This window comes from Antechinus flavipes, chromosome 3 (assembly GCF_016432865.1).
Source record: "Antechinus flavipes isolate AdamAnt ecotype Samford, QLD, Australia chromosome 3, AdamAnt_v2, whole genome shotgun sequence".
Lineage (NCBI taxonomy): Eukaryota > Metazoa > Chordata > Mammalia > Dasyuromorphia > Dasyuridae > Antechinus > Antechinus flavipes.
In genome coordinates this window covers 575540841-575561643 of record NC_067400.1, presented here as the reverse complement: position 1 = coordinate 575561643, position 20803 = coordinate 575540841, and the positions used below count along the sequence as shown (strand labels likewise).

Sequence of the window (20803 nt, the reverse complement as noted above, 5' to 3'; positions counted from 1 at the left end):
ACACTTTATAAACAGTGGAATATGTTTTATATTCATATACATGGAAACTGTATTTTTAGAAAACTCTATCTTAGGTACTAAGAATCTATGGGATTCCCGAAATGTTTTCTCTGTGGAAATGTAACAACAAGGATTTGAACTGAAAGTGTAATCTCTGTGACAGCTTTGTTTACTTGCCTTTGTTTTGAGGTATAGATTTATAGGGGTTGTTGATACAGGGGTGTTTGTGGGCAAAAAACCCAAACTATCAGCAAGATATTTTTTCTCAGAGCAGTCCCTGAATTCCACTAGTACTTTTTCCTTAGCCACTCTTGCCTATTTGGCAATTTCTGCTCCTTTTTTTTCCCCCAGGACTTCTAAAAGCTCTCTACTCCATTCAAGAAACAGGACGTTGGGTTCTGTCCAGTTGGCATGAACTAGAACAACTCCTTGAAATATTTTCTGACTTTATATTAGACTGTCATTTGAAAACAGGGTTTTTTAGATATATGGTTATACTTCACTTCAATGAAGGTATTACTTATGTGTAACACATTGTAATTCACAAAGTGCATTCACATCTTTTAGTTCTTTTTGTATCCCATGGGAATTGTGGGAGGCAATTAGAATACCTATTATCATCTTCATTTTACAAATGCAAAAACCTGAGGGACAGAGATGTTCATGAAATTAATAGCTAGCTAACATTTATAAAAACATATATACATACACATGCTTGCACATAAACAAATTCATCTACATACGTATATTTTATTTGTGTGTGTGTGTGTGTATTTATTTATTTATTCATTCATTTATTCCTTCCTTCCTTCTGAAGCAATTGGAGTTAAGACTTGCCCAGGGTCACACAGCTAGGAAGTGTTAAGTGTCTGAGACCAGATTTGAACTCGCATCCTCTTGACTTAAGGAGCTGGTGCTCTATCCACTGCACTACCTAGCTGCCCTCAACAAACATTTTAACTAGTTACTATGTATAATCCCTGCCTTAAAAGAGCAGTATAATGAGGGAGGCGAGATACGGAGTTTTATGTAAAAACAAGCTATATACAGACTAAACTAGAGAGAATTAGCAGAAGAAAAACCCTGCAATTAAGAGGCATCCAGAAAAGCTCTTTGCAGAAGGGTAGATTAGGCTGAGACTTGAATCCAGAGAAGTTAGGAGGAATAGATGATGAAGAATAGCTTTCTGAGCATGGTGGAAAACCCACAAAAATGCCCGGCTTGGAGGTGAATAGGCAATGAAGTCAGTGTCACTGAATCACTAAGTATGCAGGGCAATAAGGAGTAAAGAGACTGGAAAATTTGGAGGAGCCTATTAATTAATGAAGGATTTTTAAAGCCAAATATAGGGTTTTATATTTGATACTGTAATTGATAGGGAACTTCTAGAGTTTATGGAATTGTAGAGGGTTGGTAAAATGTGCCATAGTCAAGCTTCTCAGCTTCGGGAACATCAGTTTTACTGTTAGTGGAGGATTGACCGGAGTGGACAGAGACTTGTGACAGGGTGACTTCAGGATGCTGCAGTAATCCACGTATGAGATGATAGGTTCCTGCTCCACACTAGTCAGAGGCAAAAAAGTGTGTATAGAAGAGCTATTAGGAAGGGAGAAGCAAGGACTTTGCATCTGATTCATACTGTTATTATCCCCATCTTACAGATGAGAAAATTGAGGTATAGAAAGGACAAATGACAAGTGCCAGGATCACCTTTTTACTGATAGGCAGATTTAGAACTCCAAGTAGAAGATTATTTCTTTTAGAGTGAAGTCCTCACAGTCTTCAACTGTGACTGGTTTTAAGAAGGACCAAGTCACTTTTAATGTGATCTTAAGCCACATTCATATACTTGGTAAATTTTAAAACAAAGAAACTATGCAACCTGACTTCTGAGTCCCAGACACTCATTTCTTACAAGTGTAGTACCCTATGTGAATTTTTGGTGCCAAATGAAAAATTTTCAATATGATAAGTGGGGATCTGTGTTTTCTAGAAATTGAATTTTAAAAATTAATGATTCATTTTGTTATTTCTAATCCTCTAATTGCAGCCAAAAATGAAGCTGACCGGCAAGCAGAAAAACGAGAAATCAAACGTCGACTCACCAGAAAGGTACAAAAATACTCTGTGTTCTGCCTGCCAACAATTCTTAATTGGATTTAGGAGGAAAACATGGAATTAGAAAAACCATCATTCTCATATCTTGTTTAGATCCCCCAATTTTTTTTATTTTCAACATTTTTGTGAAGTCAGTTAATTATTTTACTAGCATAGCTCACTTACTAAGATGACATCTAGATCATACCATGCACGGACATGTGCATAAGCATTGGGATCACTCCTGGGCACCTGTATCAAGGAGAATTTTGATAACTTAGCTGGGTATCCTAGAATGTCAAAGAAATGTAAAATTACATCCAATGAGGATCCGTGGTGTGAAGATTTGGGGCCACATTCAAGTTTTTACAGAGTTGTCATGTATAAATAGGATCAGACTATTTTGCTCGCTTCCCGAATATAAGAATCATGTGTCAGAGAAGCAGCATTGGTCTAGTAGACAGTCAGAAGGACTTGGGTTCAAAACCTTCTTTGAGATATGAACAGATAATTCTCAGACAAAGAAATTAAAACCATTTATAGTTATATGAAAATATGCTCCAAATCATTATTAATAAGAGAAATGCAAATTAAGACAACTCTGAGGTAACCACTACACACCTGTCAGATTGGCTAGAGTGACAGGGAAAGATAATGTGGAATGGTGGAGGGGATGTGGGAAAACAGGGACACTGATACATCGTTGGTGGAGTTGTGAACACATCCAGCCATTCTGGAGAGCAATTTGGAACTGTGCTCAAAAAGTTATCAAACTGTGCATACCCTTTGATCCAGCAGTGTTTCTACTGGGCTTATACCCCAAAGAGACACTAAAGAAAGGAAAGGGACCTGTATGTGCCAAAATGTTTGTGGCAGCCCTGTTTGTAGTGGCCAGAAGCTGGAAAATGAATGGATGCCCATCAATTGGAAAATGGTTAAATAAATTGTGGTATATGGATGTTATGGAATATTATTGTTCTGTAAGAAATGACCAGCAAGACTGGCGAGACTTACATGAACTGGTGCTAAGTGAAATGAGCAGAACCAGAAGATCATTATATACCTCAACAACGATAGTGTATGAGGTTGTATTCTGATGGAAGTGGATCTCTTCAATAAAGAGATCTAATTCAGTTTCAATTGATCAAGGATGGACAGAAGCTGCTACACTCAAAGAAAGAACACTGGGAAATGAATATAAACTGCTTGCATTTTTGTTTTTCTTCCCGGATTATTTATACCTTCTGAATCCAATTCTCCCTGTGCAACAAGAGAACTGTTCGGTTCTGCACACATATATGTGTATCTAGTATATACTGTAACCTATTTAACATGTAAAGGACTGCTTACCATCTGGGGGAGGGGGTGGAGGGAGGGAGGGGAAAAATCGGAACAGAAGTAAGTGCAAGGGATAATATTGTAAAAAATTATCCTGGCATGGATTCTGTCAATAAAAAGTTATTTAAAAAAAAAAAAAAACCTTCTTTGAATACCTCCTAGCTCTGCCATTCAAGGCACTTAAACTGCTCTTTTCCCCAACTTCCTCATCTGTAGGGGTTTCGTTAATATTCATATCCTCCAAAAGCTCTTCCAGCTCTGGATCTGTTATCCTATAAATTAGAGAATGGCAGATTTTGGTTGAATAGAAGGAATAAATTTTTTTGTGATTAGGACAATCCAAAAAAAGAACTGGAATACTTCATGAGGTCATTTGTTCACCTTCAGTGGAAAGCTAAATTGCCCCATAATTGAGTTTGTGGTAGAATAGAATCCTGTTTAGATAAAGTTTATACTGAATAACTTAGATGATTCTTGCCCGTATTGTTTTTATTATTCACAAAAATTTAAAAGAAAAAGCGTGAAACTTTTTTCTTGGGGAATCTTGTGCCAACCAACTGTCTACTCTGTTTCTTAAAATGCTGCAGTTTTAAAGCAACTGAGAAGATAGTAGGAAGTATTTGGAGAATGACACTGTGGTCCACTTATACATAGATATTCTCCAGGCTGCAAGTGGACTCAGCTGATGTTAGCAGATTCCTAGTCAGCTAGAGATTGTACTAGGTGACCCTAGATACTCCAGGAAACATGGGGGGAGGGAAGGGTGAGCCTTCTCCCATAGTTGTGTATGAGAGATTAAAGGCTGAAAGAAAGCCTTCTCTTGTCCTCATTGCCCCAGGGAATTGGGAAATAGATGAACCAACCTAGATAGAAGAAGAATGAATGGCCACATCTAATTTGCTAATTTGTGACCTGTTGTTCTGTTGTAGAGATCCTCAGTTAGTATTTGTGACTTTCATATACATGATCACCTTTTATTTAAAATGTACTTAAAAAAATAATACAGCTTTTTATTTCCAAAATACATGCAAAGTTAGTTTTTAATATTTACCCTTAACAAAACCTCATGTTCCAAATTTTTCTTCCTCCTTTTTTCCCTACCTCTCCCCTAGACAGCAAGCAATCCAAAATAGGTTAATTATATGCAATTCTTCTAAACATGTTTCCACATTTTTTAATGCTTCATAAGATAAATCAGATCCAAAAAGGGAGGGAAAAAACATGAGAAATCAGTCTCCATAGTATTCTCCTTGAATGTGGATGGCTCTTTCCATCCCAAGTCTATTGGAATTGCCTTGAATCCCTTCATTATTGAAAAAGAACCACATCTCTCAGAATTTATCATCACATAATCTTCTTGTCAATGGTACAATGTTCTCTTGGTTGTACTCCTTTCACTTCGCATCAGTTAATGTAAATCTTTCCTAGCTTTTCTGAAATCAACCTGCTCAACATTTCCTATAGAACAATAATATTGCATTATAGTCATATACCATAACTTTTTCAAATATTCTCCAATTGATGGGCATCCATTCATTTTTCAGTTCTTTGCCACTACAAAGAGAGCTGTTGCAAACATTTTTGCATATGTGGCTCCTTTTCCCACTATTATTTGGATTATTTTTTGGATTATTTCCCACTATTATTTGGGTTACAGATCCAGTAGAGATACTGCTGGATCAAAGGATATGCAGTTTGAAAGCCCTTTGGGCATAGTTCCAAATTACTCTCCAGAGTGTTTGGATTAATTCACAACTCCACCAACAATGTATTGGTGGTCTAGTTTTCCAGCATCCCCTCCAACATTTATCATTATCTTTTGTTGTCATCTTAGCCAATCTGAGAGGTGTGGAGTGGTAACTCAGTTGTCTTAATTTGCATTTCTCTAATAGTGATTTAGGGCATTTTTTTTCATATGACTATAAATGGCTTCCTTTGTCTGGAAATTGCTCATTTGTCAGTTGTGAAATGGCTTGTAAAAAATTTACTCTTTATGAACACTGAAAACAGTTATTTCTTGATAATCCATTCTTTTTATATAGCATGTATACAGTGATTGTCTTTTTAAATGCACAAATACATAATTATCTTTTAATCTATGATTGGTACCTAATAACTCTTGCTTTCGTGAAGCTAATACACTCTTTTCTTCTTATAGCTTAGTCAAAGACCTACAGTTGCTGAACTCTTAGCCAGGAAAATCCTGAGATTTAATGAATACGTAGAGGTAACCGATGCTCAGGACTATGACCGGCGAGCTGACAAGCCATGGACAAAGCTAACCCCTGCTGACAAGGTGCTTGGAAAACCTATTTTCCTTTAAGGCAGCCAACTGGTTCAGTAGATATAGTGCTCAGGCTGGAGTGAAGTCATCTCCCTGAATTGAAATCTAGAATCAAACACTTCCTATGGCTGTGGAACAATTACTTCCCTTACCTACCTCAGTTTCCCCATCTGTCAAATGAGCTGAAGGAGGAAACGGCCAGCTTTTCTAGTACCTTTGCCACGAAAATGCCAAATGGGATTAGAGAAGATCAGATACACTGATTGAAAGAAAAAATAGTCCATAGAACAGAATCTGTGTTCTCACCTTAGGATTATTTATTAAATGATCTGGAACTTACTTTTCTGTGTTAACTATGGACAAAATCATATAAAATCTTTTATAAAATTAGAGACTGAATGTGGATGACTTGGTAGCCAATGTTTCCAGATCCTAAACTCCCAGATTCATTCCTCCCCGTGTGTAGTTTAGTTTTGTTTCATGAAATTCTTCCAGGATCAGCCCATATATCACCACCTTCACGAAACATTCCTGATTACTCTAAAGAAACCATCTTCTCTCTGTCTTATCTCAGATTTTCCTTGAGCACTTTGAGACATTTCTTTACCCAATTACATGTAATTTGTATGTACCACATGATTTTATGTCTCCTATATCCCAAGCTCCCTAAGTTCAGGGATGGCTTCATTTTTTATCTCTTTACAGCCAACACCTAGTACAGTGCCTTAATGATTACAGTGGCCTCACTGGCAGAATGCTTTAGACACACTTTCTCATTTGTTTCTGAACTCTGTATAGTGGGTCTACTTATTACCTCCATTTTATAAATGATGAAGCTGAAGCTCAGCAAGATTGACTTGCCCAGGGTTTCACGCCAGCATGTATTTCAAGTGATAGTGAGTTCCTGATGGTTGTAGAATTGAACTTGAAATACTATAAGAAAAACCAGTCAGTTCTTTTATCAGCCCTGCTAAATAACAAAATTGCATAGCTGTTTCTCTGTTTCACTAGTGGCTAAGCATGTTTTTGTGACTGGCCAAAACAAGAATTGTAGCTAGAAATAAAGTAGCTAAAAACCTCTTTATGTCTTCTCTGCAGGCTGCCATTCGAAAGGAACTCAATGAATTTAAAAGTTCAGAGATGGAAGTTCATGAAGACAGCAAACATTTTACACGGTAAGAAACAAAGGATCCCTTTAAACCATGCAAAAAAAAAAAAGTAGAATAATTTCAAATTTTTATTTATTATGTTAATATTAATTGTTTATTATTAATCATAACAATTCTATGTTATATAATAATAAGTATATATTGTGTTCTATATAAATATATGAATAATAATATGATGCATTAATATATAGCAATATATTACTAATTATGAAAATTAGTAATATTAAATATAATATTGATATATTAATAGTCACATTATTGTATTATATATTATTTTTAAATTATTTTAAGAATTAAAAATAAACTTTTTAAATTTAAAAATTCAAAAGCCTCCCTCTCCTCAGTACATGCTCTCTCACATCCAGCTTCCCAGCTGTCTGCTCATAGTTGTTCTTTTTCTCCAGTGTACCTGAGCAGGTGAAAGAGCAATAGATGTACTTGCTCTTCATTCAGTCCTTTCCCCTCATCCATCCATCTCTGTTACTGTTCCAGATCCTTATTGCTATCATTGCCCACCCTCCATGTCAGTGTCCTTTTTTTTCTGTACCTGGCTCACAGTCTTCCCTACACCTTATATGTACCTAGGATTTCAATATATCTAGTGGCACCCTTCTCAACACCCTCAACCTTGCACCTTAAAAATTTTATGATCTAATCTTCAGTTGATCTCTACTACACATAAGAGCAGTACTGTCCTTGCTCGGATCTTCACCTAAATGTTCTATGAGTCAGAAAGAATACTGAAATTCATTTCTCTCCCTCCCCCCCGACAAGCTCCTATCATCTTATTATTTTGATCAGTTGAGCCTTACCCTAATCAGCTACCTTTTACTCTCTTGCCCCACTGCATCTTGGCAGACCTCTACCATGTTTCTCAGAATTCACTTACAAATGATTTTAACTGATTATTCTGTGCCTCCTTTTTTCAAATATCCACTGCCCCCAAGCAGAAGATTTTATCTCCTGCTTCACTCTGAAAGTAGGGGTCATCTATAATGCACTCTCAGCCCCTCTTTACTCCAGGTCCTTGCCAGGACTGCTCTTCCCTAGCACTCTAGACCCCTCTTCTCTCATCCCATCTCTTTAGCTTCTCATCACTCCTTGTTCACCATGTCCTTTCCTAGGAGCATAATAATGTCTCTCCCTTTGTTTTTCTTTATGAAAAATTTTGCTTGGCATTGTCATTGCCTCCAGCCAATGTTCTGGGCTGTCTCCTGTCTTTTTCACTGTCTAGCTTCTTGGAGAAAGGGTTGCTGAATGTTGGTTCCATTTCCTTGGCTCTCACCCTCTTTTATCCCTTCAAACTCTCCTGAAGCTGTTCTTTCCAAGGCTACAAATGTTTTGTGACCTGCCAAATTAGCCACTTTCTGAGACCTAATCGTACTTGACCCTGCTGGTCATTGCCTCTATAACATTTCAAACCAGGTTTCATTCTGCTTGTCCCCCCTCTAAGGTAATGCTGACCCATTTTACCATTCTGTTATGAGAAGAGCATGCTCATTGTAACATCTCATTTGGCCTGTCTGTTTTTAACTTGCCCATTGTCAGGGTCCCCAAAGGCTTTATCTTGGGGCTTTCATCTCCTTTTTCCACATTTCTCTCCCTTGAGATGCATATTGCACTCTCAGTTCCCCAAAATCATTGTATACTCAACATGTCCAAAATGGAATTCATTTTCCCCAAAATTCATCTGAATTTTATTATTATAATTATATGTAAATTATAATAATATATTATTTATTAGTTCAAATATGGCCCAATAAATAAGACTACATTGTCTATGGGCCTAAATACTACCTCTTTCTGATCACTTCCTTTTGCAGTCTGCCTTCTCCCAGTGATCCTCAGAAACCACAACAAATGCCTCTTCCCCACTACCCATGTTTTCAGTCATTTGCTGAGTCTTGTTGATTGTACTACCACACAGTCTTTATTTTCATTCCCTTCTTTCCATCTACATATCTTCTATCCTAGTTCTACATCTTTCACCTAGCTCACTTCATTATCCTTATTTCTGATTGTTCTTCCTGTTTCTCATCTCTTCTTTTCAGTTCATTCTCCACCTGCTTGCCAAATTGAATTCCTAAACTCAGACCATGTCATACTCTTTTCAAAAATCTTTAGCTGATTCCTATGGCTACTAAAAACCAAAATCATGCCCTTGATATTCACATTCACAATATTACTTTATCTCTTTAGCTTTCTTTCCTCTTTCTTCACATAACTATGAATTTTGTGTGCATTTTCTCTTACTTCCTCCACTTAATCATCCCAAAAAAACAGAACCTATGGGATTTTTATCTTTCTGTCCCTGTGCCTTAGCACTGTTCATTGTATGTAGAAGATTTTATATAGCAGCAATCATTTTGGATGTAGTGACATTTATAGAAACAGTCCATTTGAAAAGGTCCTGTAAGGTTGGTCTGATTTCATATCTGTCACTACTGTGTCATGGCAGCCCCCAAATCTAAAGGGACTTAAGCTATAATAATCAAGTCCAGAACAAGAATGGCTTTGCTTATTTACCTCTGGGTACTCTAGTATATTGAAATTAGAATGCATACTGGAATGGGGGACCAGAGTGCTGAGTTGACTGGAAATCCTGCTGTAGAAAAGTTAGCTGAAGAATCTGGGATATTTACTCTGGAGAAATAGGAGGGTTTGTGACAATGATCTGCTTTCTAGTCTTTGAAGGGCTATTTCGTGAGAAAGAGGTTATATTTCTTTTGTCTGACACCTGGAGGGCAGAGCTTAAGACTAATGGGCAGGAGATGGGGGCAGACTTCACCCACATGCAGTTCCTACATTGAATGGATTTCCTTGAGATAAGCCTGGGAACTCCTTGGTGTGGAGAGGATTGAGGGCTCATGCTTAGGTCTCACAGATTTAACTGGGTGAATTTTCAGGGTTTCTGAAGAGTATGATTCTGTGGCCCTGGAGAACCCACTAAGTTCTAGCCTGCCCATCTCAGCCTTACATAATACACCTGCTGGGAGAAGAGCAGAATATTGATTGTGCATGCTCATTATAACCTCTCTCTTGTCTGTCTGATTTTAGCTTCCATCGACCATGATGCTGACTCTGGGGGAGAAGCTTATAAGCTCCCAAACAGGGCTGCTTTTCTGCTTCCATCTCTAAATACATGGAAGATCCTTTAGTTCTCCACAGCATGTCCATAAGTGGACTCGCCCATAGTTCGAAGGTGGATGGCATCTCTCTGAATGTAGCATTTCACTGGAACAAATTATCGCAAGGACCCTTGCAGCCAAACTGAACACTATATACCAGTGCTTTTCCATCTTTACGGACTGCACCTCACACTTAAAGGGAAGCTCAAAGTTCTTGGGAGGATTTTCACGTATATTTTGCTGCCCCTAAGAAATTGCTGCCCTACAAGCGTAACACCCCGCTCAGCAACATGGCAGAGTCCCTGAGCCCCAACCCAGCCGGCGGAGAGACGGAAGCTGCCGTCACCAGCCTCCTGAGAACAAGACATGCCACCCCCCTCGCTGTGGCTTTCCACCCAGCCTGGCAGTTGCTGGGAGAGACAGGGAAAGCCTTGTGGCCTCCTCCGAGGGTGGGGTCACTATTCAGGCCAGTCACTGTCTTATACCTCGCGTAGCACAGCAATACTCTTCATTGGACAGCTGGGCCCAAAATATGCCCACGATCCACTGACTTCCCCTTTGACACCAGTCAGCCAGGGTCTTGATTGTAAATAGTCTCCAGGGAGTAGTGGGAAAATCTCTCTTTCCTGTTGGCCTTTTGTTTATTTCTTTAGAGCTGCAACACCAGATTCTGCATTAGTGAAGTGAGAAACGTGTATATATATTTTCTTGATGCAAAAACAAAATGAAAAACTACCCACAGGTGGGCAGGAAGCAGACACAAATATCACCTCTGTCTGATTGGCTTTTGTACTTTATCATACCAGCCGAATCACTGCTGACCAAGAGCTGCCTTCTCCTGCAGGACGGAGCTGGAGCATCGGGGAGGGGCCCTCTTCTACCAGCAGCCAGAAGCAGTCACACCCAGAGGCCTTGGGTTCCCCCATAATGTTTGGGGAGCATCGAAAGCAGGATCTGGCACCACTTCCTGTCTTGTTCCCTTGGCAGCCTCACTCCAGAACGATTGGCCCTTCCCAGCCCCGTCTGCCCTCCATCCTCCACCTCCCATGTGCCGAGCTGTTCATATCTTTCCTGACACTCAAGCTTGGCTCATTGTCTCCTAGCAAACCATCGCGCACACAGCCTGTGCCTGGGCCCTCACCCCTCCAGGGCTCTCCTTGTTCATCACTTTTAACATGTCTTCAGGTGCCTCTAGATGAGAACTGTCCAACCTTCTTTGTTCTAGATTCCTACTCATGAAAGGGGGGGTGGGGGGAGGGGGAGTCCTGTTCTCACTGCTGAATGTGGTTTTGTGGTTGGTTTGGTGGGGGTTGGATTTTATGTCCCCCCCCCCCTAAGTTTTGTCCATTGTGCCAGTTTCCTAAATGGTTTTCTCCTATTTCTTCCCCTTATATTCTACTTTGTCCCCCTAGTTTGCCCTTCCTTAGGCTCAATTCTGTTCTCTTTTCTCTTTCTATATCAGTATGTCAGTGTGATGCCTACTGTGAAATAATTGAATTTCAATTCCCAGCTAAGGGCTCAAAAGACCTTTAAAGGCTGTGTTTCTATGAGGACCAGGGAGTCAGTGAGAGCTTTTGAGGGGTGCTGTATCCTTGGCCTGTGGGAAGATTGAGGATGACAACAGGAAGGCAAGTTATGGTGCTACCGAAGACTGTGAATTGTCAGCTGAAGGCAGGTGGACTCAAGTGGCTAACTGCTCACTTGTCTTTTCCTAGTCATTCTGCCTGACAGAGGCGTAGTTCAAACATACCTCTAGCTGAATGAACCCACACCAGCATTTTCTGGGGTTTGTCAACTTCCTTTCACTGCCTTTACTTTCTGATCCAAAGGTGCCAAGCTGGTGCCAGGCTTGGTGTCCTGGGTTACCAGTCTGCCTTCTGTGTGCCACCAGGGAGCCTCATTAACCTTTCATCTCATTCATGTCCTTTTTGGGGGTGGGAGGGACCCAGTCTTTTTCAGGGTTTTTTATAAAATGGATTTTGACTTCCCTTTCCTTATAATTATCAAAAATTCATATAATGTAAAGAAGAGATAAAGTTCTTTCTAGAAAAACCTGATATTTTAGACTTCAGAATGCTTTCTTGATGTACAAACTCTCTTTGTAGATGAAATAATTACATTGTATATCAGTCTTCCTATCAATAAATATTAATTATTAAAGTATTATAGATTTTTAAAAAAATTTTCCTATTTTATACACAAAACCTGTGCCGAGTCCTTTGTTTGCCTATGTGGAAAATTTCTGCAGTTAACCTTTTATGGAACAGTTGAGTGGGGAGTTTATCCAAATTAAGACTTAATTTAAAACTGTCTAATTGTAACAAAACTTACTAGTTCAAATATGGCCCAATAAATAAACAGAACCTTTGAAATTTTGAAATTAAACCAAATTTCCATTTTAAAATATGTGTATCTCATATTGTATGCCAAGATAAGCTCCAGAATGGTATATGATTTAACATAATGGGTGACATTATAAAGTAGAGGGGGGAGAGTACACACACACATACATATATGCATATTTTATGTAGTCAGTGTTGTGTGGTTTGGGAGAGAACATCACCATTACTGCAAATTAATGTTTTATATTCTCATGGAGGAAAAAGAGATCCCAGGGGACCAATGATAAAATTTCATTCTCAGCCTTCAACTGTTTGGTGGAGAGTAAAATTTAAATGGAGTGTGCTACTTACTACATGGGTCCAATTATAGGAGTGACTCATGCTTTGATATATGGTATATTATTTGACTCTCATCCCAAACCAGCGTAGTAAAGGGTACAAATAATATTGTCCCAATTTATGGATTTGGAAGCTAAGGAAAACTTCAATGCCATCATTTCCAAAGAATGCTTAGTAGAAGGAAACAGTACTGGAAAGCGTGTCCTTTTATTTCATGCTGCAGTGCTCTTTCCACAATGGAATTCATGGAATACACCCATCAATGCTCATAGGGTGCTTAACGTTTGTAAGGAAGTTAGGACATGCACACAAACCACTCGGTCAGCCTTCGTGCCAGGCAGTCCTTGTCTTATAGTCTCATGGAGAGACAACCTACAAACATCTATTTACAATATTGATTACAGTCATTGACTGTAAGCTCCAGGCCTTCTTGGAAAAGCCCCAATCCTTGAATTACTCTGTAGCTAGCGTTGATTCCCAACAATTTTGCCATGGCTAAATGGCTACTTGTCACCTGTCCCAATAAAAACCTTGAGTCAAACTCATCCTGAAAAATGAATATTTGGACCTTTTCTGTTCCTTGTAAAAACCCAGCATTCCATTTCTTGATGACAATTAGGAATACCATGACTGACTGGATCACATCATTTCACCAAGAATTTAGGTTCCTATGAAATGGCTTGCTATTGTAACCAGCACAAGGCAAATGGGTGGTTGAAAATAAGGAGACAAGTTTCTGATAATTCAACAGAGCCATTTGCTGAGAGAAATCATGTTGTTTATATATCTTAAAATATTATTTTGAAAGGCATTGTTCTGTGACCAACCCTGGTTTCTGTTTTTTATGATCTAACTCTGAAGTATGTTGTTCATTTCTAGGAACTTAATCTTATGTGAAGTTCCCAGTGCCTCAGTTCATGGCCAGGACCTTATGTTTTTTCATGATTTCAAGCTTAAAATGTATCCTTGATTAATCGGAGGAGGAGAACATCCCAGTCACTTAACCTTTGAGCTTTCTGGCAGTTATCTATAGCATGCTAATCTAACACACGTATGTAATTTCTTATTTGAAGAAGATTGCAAGACTTCATTTACCCACACTTACTAGTTTCCCAAATGTTTCCATTTTAATGTCTATATCGCCCATGAATTTATTGGATGAATGAATCCTAGAACCCTGAAATTACTGAGCCATAAGGTCCTACTTCCAAGAGGTTCAGAGGGAAAGGGATAAAGGACAGGTTAAGTTTCACTGCCCTGCTTCCAGTCACATCCTTGTCATGGCAGTGGGGTTTGCATGGCTCAAATGACCTATTTACTCAAAATGGCCGAGTCATAGAGGAAAATTAAGACAGAAAGTGATCCGCTGGAGAAGGAAATGGCATATACTTTTCTTGTATCTTCCAATGTGCTACTGGGAAAATTATGGTATGATGACTACAAGTAGCTCCAGTAACTAAATGAAGCAACATCTGGTGAGAAGCAAGAATCATGCGATGAAGAAGAAATTGCATAGGAACCTGAAATGTAAGATTGATAAACCAAGGTAAGCTAGGTGTGGTCAAAAAAGGGAGATGGAAAGATTAAACATTGTAACCTTAATAGGAAGTAATGATGAATAGATTTAAGGGATTACATTTGATAGAGTGCCTAATGAACTATGGGCAGAGGTTTGCAATTTTACAGGAGGCAGCAACAAAAAACAGTCCAAAATGAAAAAGCAAAATGGCTGATGAGATTTGACAGCTGCAGAAAGAAGGAAAATGGAAAAATATCCAACTGATTTCCAGAGAACAGCATATCCTAAGAACTGATGCTGAGTTGAAGTGAGCCAGAATCAAGAGAACATTGTACACAGGAACAGCAAGATTGTTTGACAATCAACTAAGATTGACTTAGCTATTCTCAGCAACGTGGTGATCCAAGATGATTCTAAATCTTATTAGTTACAATTACAATCCCACCAATAAGAAATGAACATTCTGTGATTGCCTGGTTATTTAAATCCATTCGTTTTTTTTCTCAGTCCCCATGCTATTAGGGTCCAATGAGTATCAGAAACACCCCTCTCCATAAGGCTTTATTCTGACTTTGACGTAGCTTTTCTTATTGTTCTCTTCCCCATCTATGAAGGGGAGTTTTCCTGATATGTGGGATGGGTGCAAGACCCTCTTTCCCAAATTAACTAATCAGAGACATCTACAGGTACAAAGAGAGCATTTATATAGTCACAGCTCCCACCATGTGCTCCTGGAATCTGAGAGATTTAAAAGGCAAAAGACCCAAGCCTTTTCACTGGATAGACTAAAAGGAAATAACTATCACTGACCAATGGTCACCAATGTTGACTGCTTCCTGTGGGTCACCTCACTTCCTATGACTTGGATCCAGGATCCAAGACCTGATCTTCTTCCTCTGGGAATAGGGATCATGTGACTTAGGCCTAGTCTCATAAACTGAGAAAACTTCATCCAGTCAGTCTCATTCACTGAGGTGCTCTTCTCTTAAGTAATCTCATTCACTGTATGGATTCAATTACCCCCTCAATGACTCTGACTATGATTTCTCTGCTGATCTTCACTCCATAAGTAGTCACAAGTCATTACCACCATAATATTCTTCCCAGCATCTTAAACTCAACACATCAAAAACATCTAAACTTTCTCCTGATTTAATTACTTTTGTCAGGAGCACTATCCATTCACTTACTGTGGGTGAAGGATTTGGCAGAATCCCAAGAAAGATATCCTTTATTAACAGCATGAAAAAATCTGGTAACAAAGGGATTTTACTGACTACTCTCCATTTGCATGAAAAGAGTACCTAAGATGCATTTTATACTTAAGTATGTCTTCTTCTAATTGACTTAACTATACATAATTTGGACTTCCCTTAGCAGTCCATAATATTCTTCCCAGCATCCCAGATAGATGTTTTAATGAGGAAGTGGCTTTAGAGCACTATGTTTCTTCCCATTACTTATTTATTACTTAATTATTGGTGGGGCAGAAGAGGCAGCTCAGTCTACAGTTAAAGAAAATGGCTTTCCAACGGGGAAAACCAGCACCTTTGTGGCACTTAAGAAATGGAATGTTTGCTAGTTTATAAAACCCAGCTTATCTCTTAGAAAATTTGGCCAGAAAAACAAGCCATCTCAACCAGGTTTTTATTGGCTTGGTCTCCTTTTTTTGGGAGGAACTAGTTATCCTAAATCTTGATAAAGGGAAAAGAAAGGATATGTCCTTGAAGGAGAACCAGTTAAGGCTGGCTTTTGTTTATTGGGTAAATCAAAGTAAGGGTCTCTGCCTAGATTGATGCCTCGGGTGCTAGGAGAGATCACATTACTCCATTAGAATGAGATTATTTTAGGTCTAGGCCTGAAATAGAAGATTTCAACAGAAAAATGAGATATTACAGATTAATGTTAAAAATCAAATTATAAAGTATATTAAATTTTCTCAGAATTTAGAGGTGTTCAAAACTAACCAAGCAACCCCGCTCCCTGAAGCAAGTATCTCCTGTGTACATAGAATAACAAATGCAAACAGACACCAGAGCAGTACTGCTATTTGGAGAGATGGGTTAATGGAACATCTTGGTATAGAGCTTCTTCACCTCCTAATAAAGAGGTGATGGACTCAGGAGACAAAGACAGAGGCTTGGACAGGACCAAGGCAGGAAATCATTTGCTTGACTATGCGTATTTCTTGGAAGTGTTGGGTTATGTTTCTTTGCTTTTGTTTTTTTTCCCAATGTAAAGGTAGAGAGAAGAGAAAATTCATTTTTGTTCTTTAATTTTTTTTTATTAAAAAGAAAGAAAAAGAAAAAAGTGTTGAGTTGAACTTTATAACCTCATAGATTTCTTATAACTATAAATTTGTAATCCTGGAAACAACACAATTCAAAAAAAATTTAGTAAACTATTGTAGCAGGCAGCAGACAGAAAGAGACTCTAAGCACCAGAACTTTATATTCATATGGGACCAGGAGATGGAGTTACAAAATACAGGCTGCTAAGCATTCTACTAAGTAATTTGAAAAATGAGAGAAGAGGATTATGTTTTCAGGTTTTCAGAATGAGTATTTGTACCTTGGAAATTGTCAATCCCTACAAATCTGGACTTGATTTATTTTTATGTTGATTAGACTTAAGAAAATGATAATAACATCATTATCGTAAATGTGTGATGACTAATGAGGAAATATGTATAAGCTGTATCAGATTACTTGGTCTCTTGGAGAAGAGAGAGGGGAGGGAGAGAGAGAAAAATTTGGAACTCCAAATCTTTTTTAAAAATGAATATTGTGCATGTATAACCTATATCAAATTTATGATGTGCAGTGAATAGAGCACCAGCCTTGAAGTCAGGAGGATCTGAGTTCAAATCTGGCCTTAGACACTTAACACTTCCTAGCTGTGTGACCCTGGGCAAGTCACTTAACCCCATTCTCAGCCAAAAAAAAAAAAATTATGATGTGGTTTGAGGACCAACATGATGTGGGTCATATAGACACCAGATGATGGTAGCCACCAAAAATTGAAGTTTAGTCATGTGAAGAATTCACAAATGGCCATTCTCTTTGGCCAAAGGCAGATTTATTTAGAATAGGTTACAGACAAAATGAAGGAATACAATAAACACCAGGAGTGGTAAATATGAAGTAGAGTTGGGAAAGCATTACAGAAGAAGTTCCTCAGTGGAACTGAAAATTACCTTAGAAAGGGAGCACCCATGAGTTTGAGGCAAGCTCTTAGCTGGCAGAGTAAAGTGGGTTGAAAGCCTAGTAAAGGCTGTCCTAGAGGAGATGCTCATTGGCATGGGGGTAGAGGCATAAGGCAGAGTGCCAGGGCAGATTGACCCAAATGAGGACAGTAGCCATGGGATGGCCCAAAAGTAGATTTTATAGCAAATTTACCTTCGGGGACATGACTGGGATTTCTGACAGGGCATGGCAAAGTGACAGTGCTCGGGGGAAACTGCTACAGAATGTGGATCTTAGGGGTTTGACATAATTTGAAGAAGACCTCCCCAGAGGGTAGGACTATGGAGCTAAACTGATTTCTGTCAGTGCCTTCTCTCTGCTTCAGGAATCAGTTCTTTAGTTTTTTTCTGTCCAAAACATCATTCAGGACCTCGTCAAAATTACTTGCTGTCTTTGGGAGGGAAGGGAAGGAGGAAGAAAAAAATTAGAAGTCAAAATCTTACAGAAATGAATGTTGAAAACTATCTTTGCATGTAATTGGAAAAAATACTATTGAAAGTGCAAAAATAAAAGTGCTAGTGCACACTTGAGAGATTCGGCAGGTAAAGGATAGGAAGAAACCAATTGTTAAGGATTTTTATCCCAGTCTTGCTCTGAAAACATTTGAGTTTGCTCAGTAAAAAGCCTCAGAGAATGAAATCACCATATTAGAAACAACAATAATGATGATCATGAACCATTAATAACTGGTATTTATAGAGCACTTTAAGGTTTGCAAAATGCTTTTCATGCATTATCTTGTTCCTGTTTGAACCTCCCAATACACTCTGGATAAAGAATAAATAGCTAGGAATTAGGGAAGGCTGCCAAGAGGAGATGGTACCTAATCTCTGGGGCCTTCAAGTAAGGTAAGAATAGTGAGAGGGAGGTAAAAAGCAAATCAAGATTAAACAGAAATTGAGTTTGGCTACTTCATAGGGTCAATGAGCAGACAAATGTGAAATCAAGCTGCCCAAGGAGTTACTGTAAAGGAATGGATGGCTCCCCTAGAGGTGACAGAGAAATACTTCCACCAATGGAGGGTGACCTGGCCAAGCTTGTACCCTGGAAGGATTTTTTTGGCAGCTATGGAGAACTGCTGGGAGAAGAGAGAGATTAGATGCAGGAAAATCAGTTAAGTTCTTAACAATAATCCAAGCAAACTCAATTTTTGACAGACAGGTGGAGAACTCCTGGTACAAAATGAGATATGCATTTTTGGACATGGCTAAGGCAGTTTTGCTCGATTAGTCATGTTTATTACAAGTTTTTTTTTTTTTTTTCCTTCCAATGGAAGGGGGAGGAGGAGTGAGAGAGAATATCAATTCTTGCTAATTGGAAAAATATAATTAAAAGTTTAGAGTGATAACAATCCAAGGAAGAGTCCCAAGAGATAGAGTGGAAAAGGACCCAGAAGGCTGAAACTAATGAGGAGTGGGGGATAAGTCTGATAAAAGACACCAAAGGGGAGGTTACAAAGCAAAACCGGAAAAAAGCACAAAAGGTGACTGCTGCCTTCTTTGCTTTCCTTATCTAGACTTGTGGTGTTTTTCTTTTTTAATATAATATAAGATGATGGTTCTCTCTGGGAGAGAGAAAGGGTTGGTTTCTCGGGGAGGTTTTCTGGAAGCAGCCTTAGTATCAGTTCAGATCAATAATTACCCCAAATGAGCGAGCATAATAAAGATGACAATACTCCCTAAACTAATCTATTTATTTAGTGCTATACCAATCAGACTTCCAAGAAACTATTTTAATGACCTAGAAAAAATAACAACAAAATTCATATGGAACAATAAAAAGTCGAGAATCTCAAGGGAATTAATGAAAAAAAAATCAAATGAAGGTGGCCTAGCTGTACCTGATCTGAAATTATATTATAAAGCAGCAGTCACCAAAACCATTTGGTATTGGCTAAGAAATAGATTAGTGGATCAGTGGAAAAGGTTAGGTTCACAAGACAGAATAGTCAACTATAGCAATCTAGTGTTTGACAAACCCAAAGCCCCTAACTTCTGGGAAAAGAATTCATTATTTGATAAAAACTGCTGGGATAATTGGAAATTAGTATGGCAGAAATTAGGCAAGGACCCATACTTAACACCATATACCAAGATAAGATCAAAATGGGTCCATGACCTAGGCATAAAGAATGAGATTATAAATAAATTAGAGGAACATAGAATAGTTTATCTCTCAGACTTGTGGAGGAGAAAGAAATTTGTGACCAAAGATGAACTAGAGACCATTACCGATCACAAAATAGAAAATTTTGATTACATCAAATTAAAAAGCCTTTGTACAAACAAAACTAATGCAAACAAGATTAGAAGGGAAGCAACAAACTGGGAAAACATCTTCACAGTTAAAGGTTCTGATAAAGGCCTCATTTCCAAAATATATAGAGAACTGACTCAAATGTATAAGAAATCAAGCCATTCTCCAATTGATAAATGGTCAAAGGATATGAACAGACAATTTTCAGAGGATGAAATTGAAACTATTACCACTCATATGAAAGAGTGTTCCAAATCATTATTGATCAGAGAAATGCAAATTAAGACAACTCTGAGATACCACTACACACCTGTCAGATTGGCTAAGATGACAGGAAAAAATAATGATGAATGTTGGAGGGGATGCGGGAAAACTGGGACACTAATGCATTGTTGGTGGAGTTGTGAACGAATCCAACCATTCTGGAGAGCAATCTGGAATTATGCCCAAAAAATTATCAAATTGTGCATACCCTTTGATCCAGCAGTGTTTCTATTGGGCTTATATCCCAAAGAAATACTAAAGAAGGGAAAGGGACCTGTATGTGCCAAAATGTTTGTAGCAGCCCTATCTGTAGTGGCTAGAAACTGGAAAATGAATGGATGCCCATCAATTGGAGAATGGCTGGGTAAATTGTGATATATGAACGTTATGGAATATTATTGTTCTGTAAGAAATGACCAGCAGGATGAATACAGAGAGGACTGGCGAGACTTACATGAACTGATGCTAAGTGAAATGAGCAGAACCAGGAGATCATTATACACTTCGACAACGATATTGTATGAGGACATATTTTGATGGAAGTGGATTTCTTTGACAAAGAGACCTAACTGAGTTTCAATTGATAAATGACGGACAGAAGCAGCTACACCCAAAGAAAGAACACTGGGAAACGAATGTGAACTATCTGCATTTTTGTTTTTCTTCCCGGGTTATTTATACCTTCTGAATTCAATTCTCCCTGTGCAACAAGAGAACTGTTCGGTTCTGCAAACATATATTGTATCTAGGATATACTGCAACATATCCAACATATAAAGGACTGCTTGCCATCTAGGGGAGGGGGTGGAGGGAAGGAGGGGA

The 20803-nt window shown here is 38.5% G+C and overlaps 1 protein-coding gene across 1 annotated transcript in view; it reads left to right on the top strand.

Annotated features, from left to right (window-relative positions):
- PHACTR4 (phosphatase and actin regulator 4) overlaps positions 1-12198 on the top strand; it is a 102346-nt gene extending 90148 nt beyond the window's left edge. Inside the window, exons 11-14 of the mRNA XM_051988041.1 lie at positions 2051-2112; positions 5594-5731; positions 6818-6894; positions 9946-12198. Of these exons, the coding sequence (XP_051844001.1) occupies positions 2051-2112; positions 5594-5731; positions 6818-6894; positions 9946-9961 (293 nt within the window). The 3' untranslated portion in view covers positions 9962-12198. The remainder of the gene's footprint in view (positions 1-2050; positions 2113-5593; positions 5732-6817; positions 6895-9945) is intronic.
- The last annotated feature ends 8605 nt before the right edge of the window (positions 12199-20803 follow it).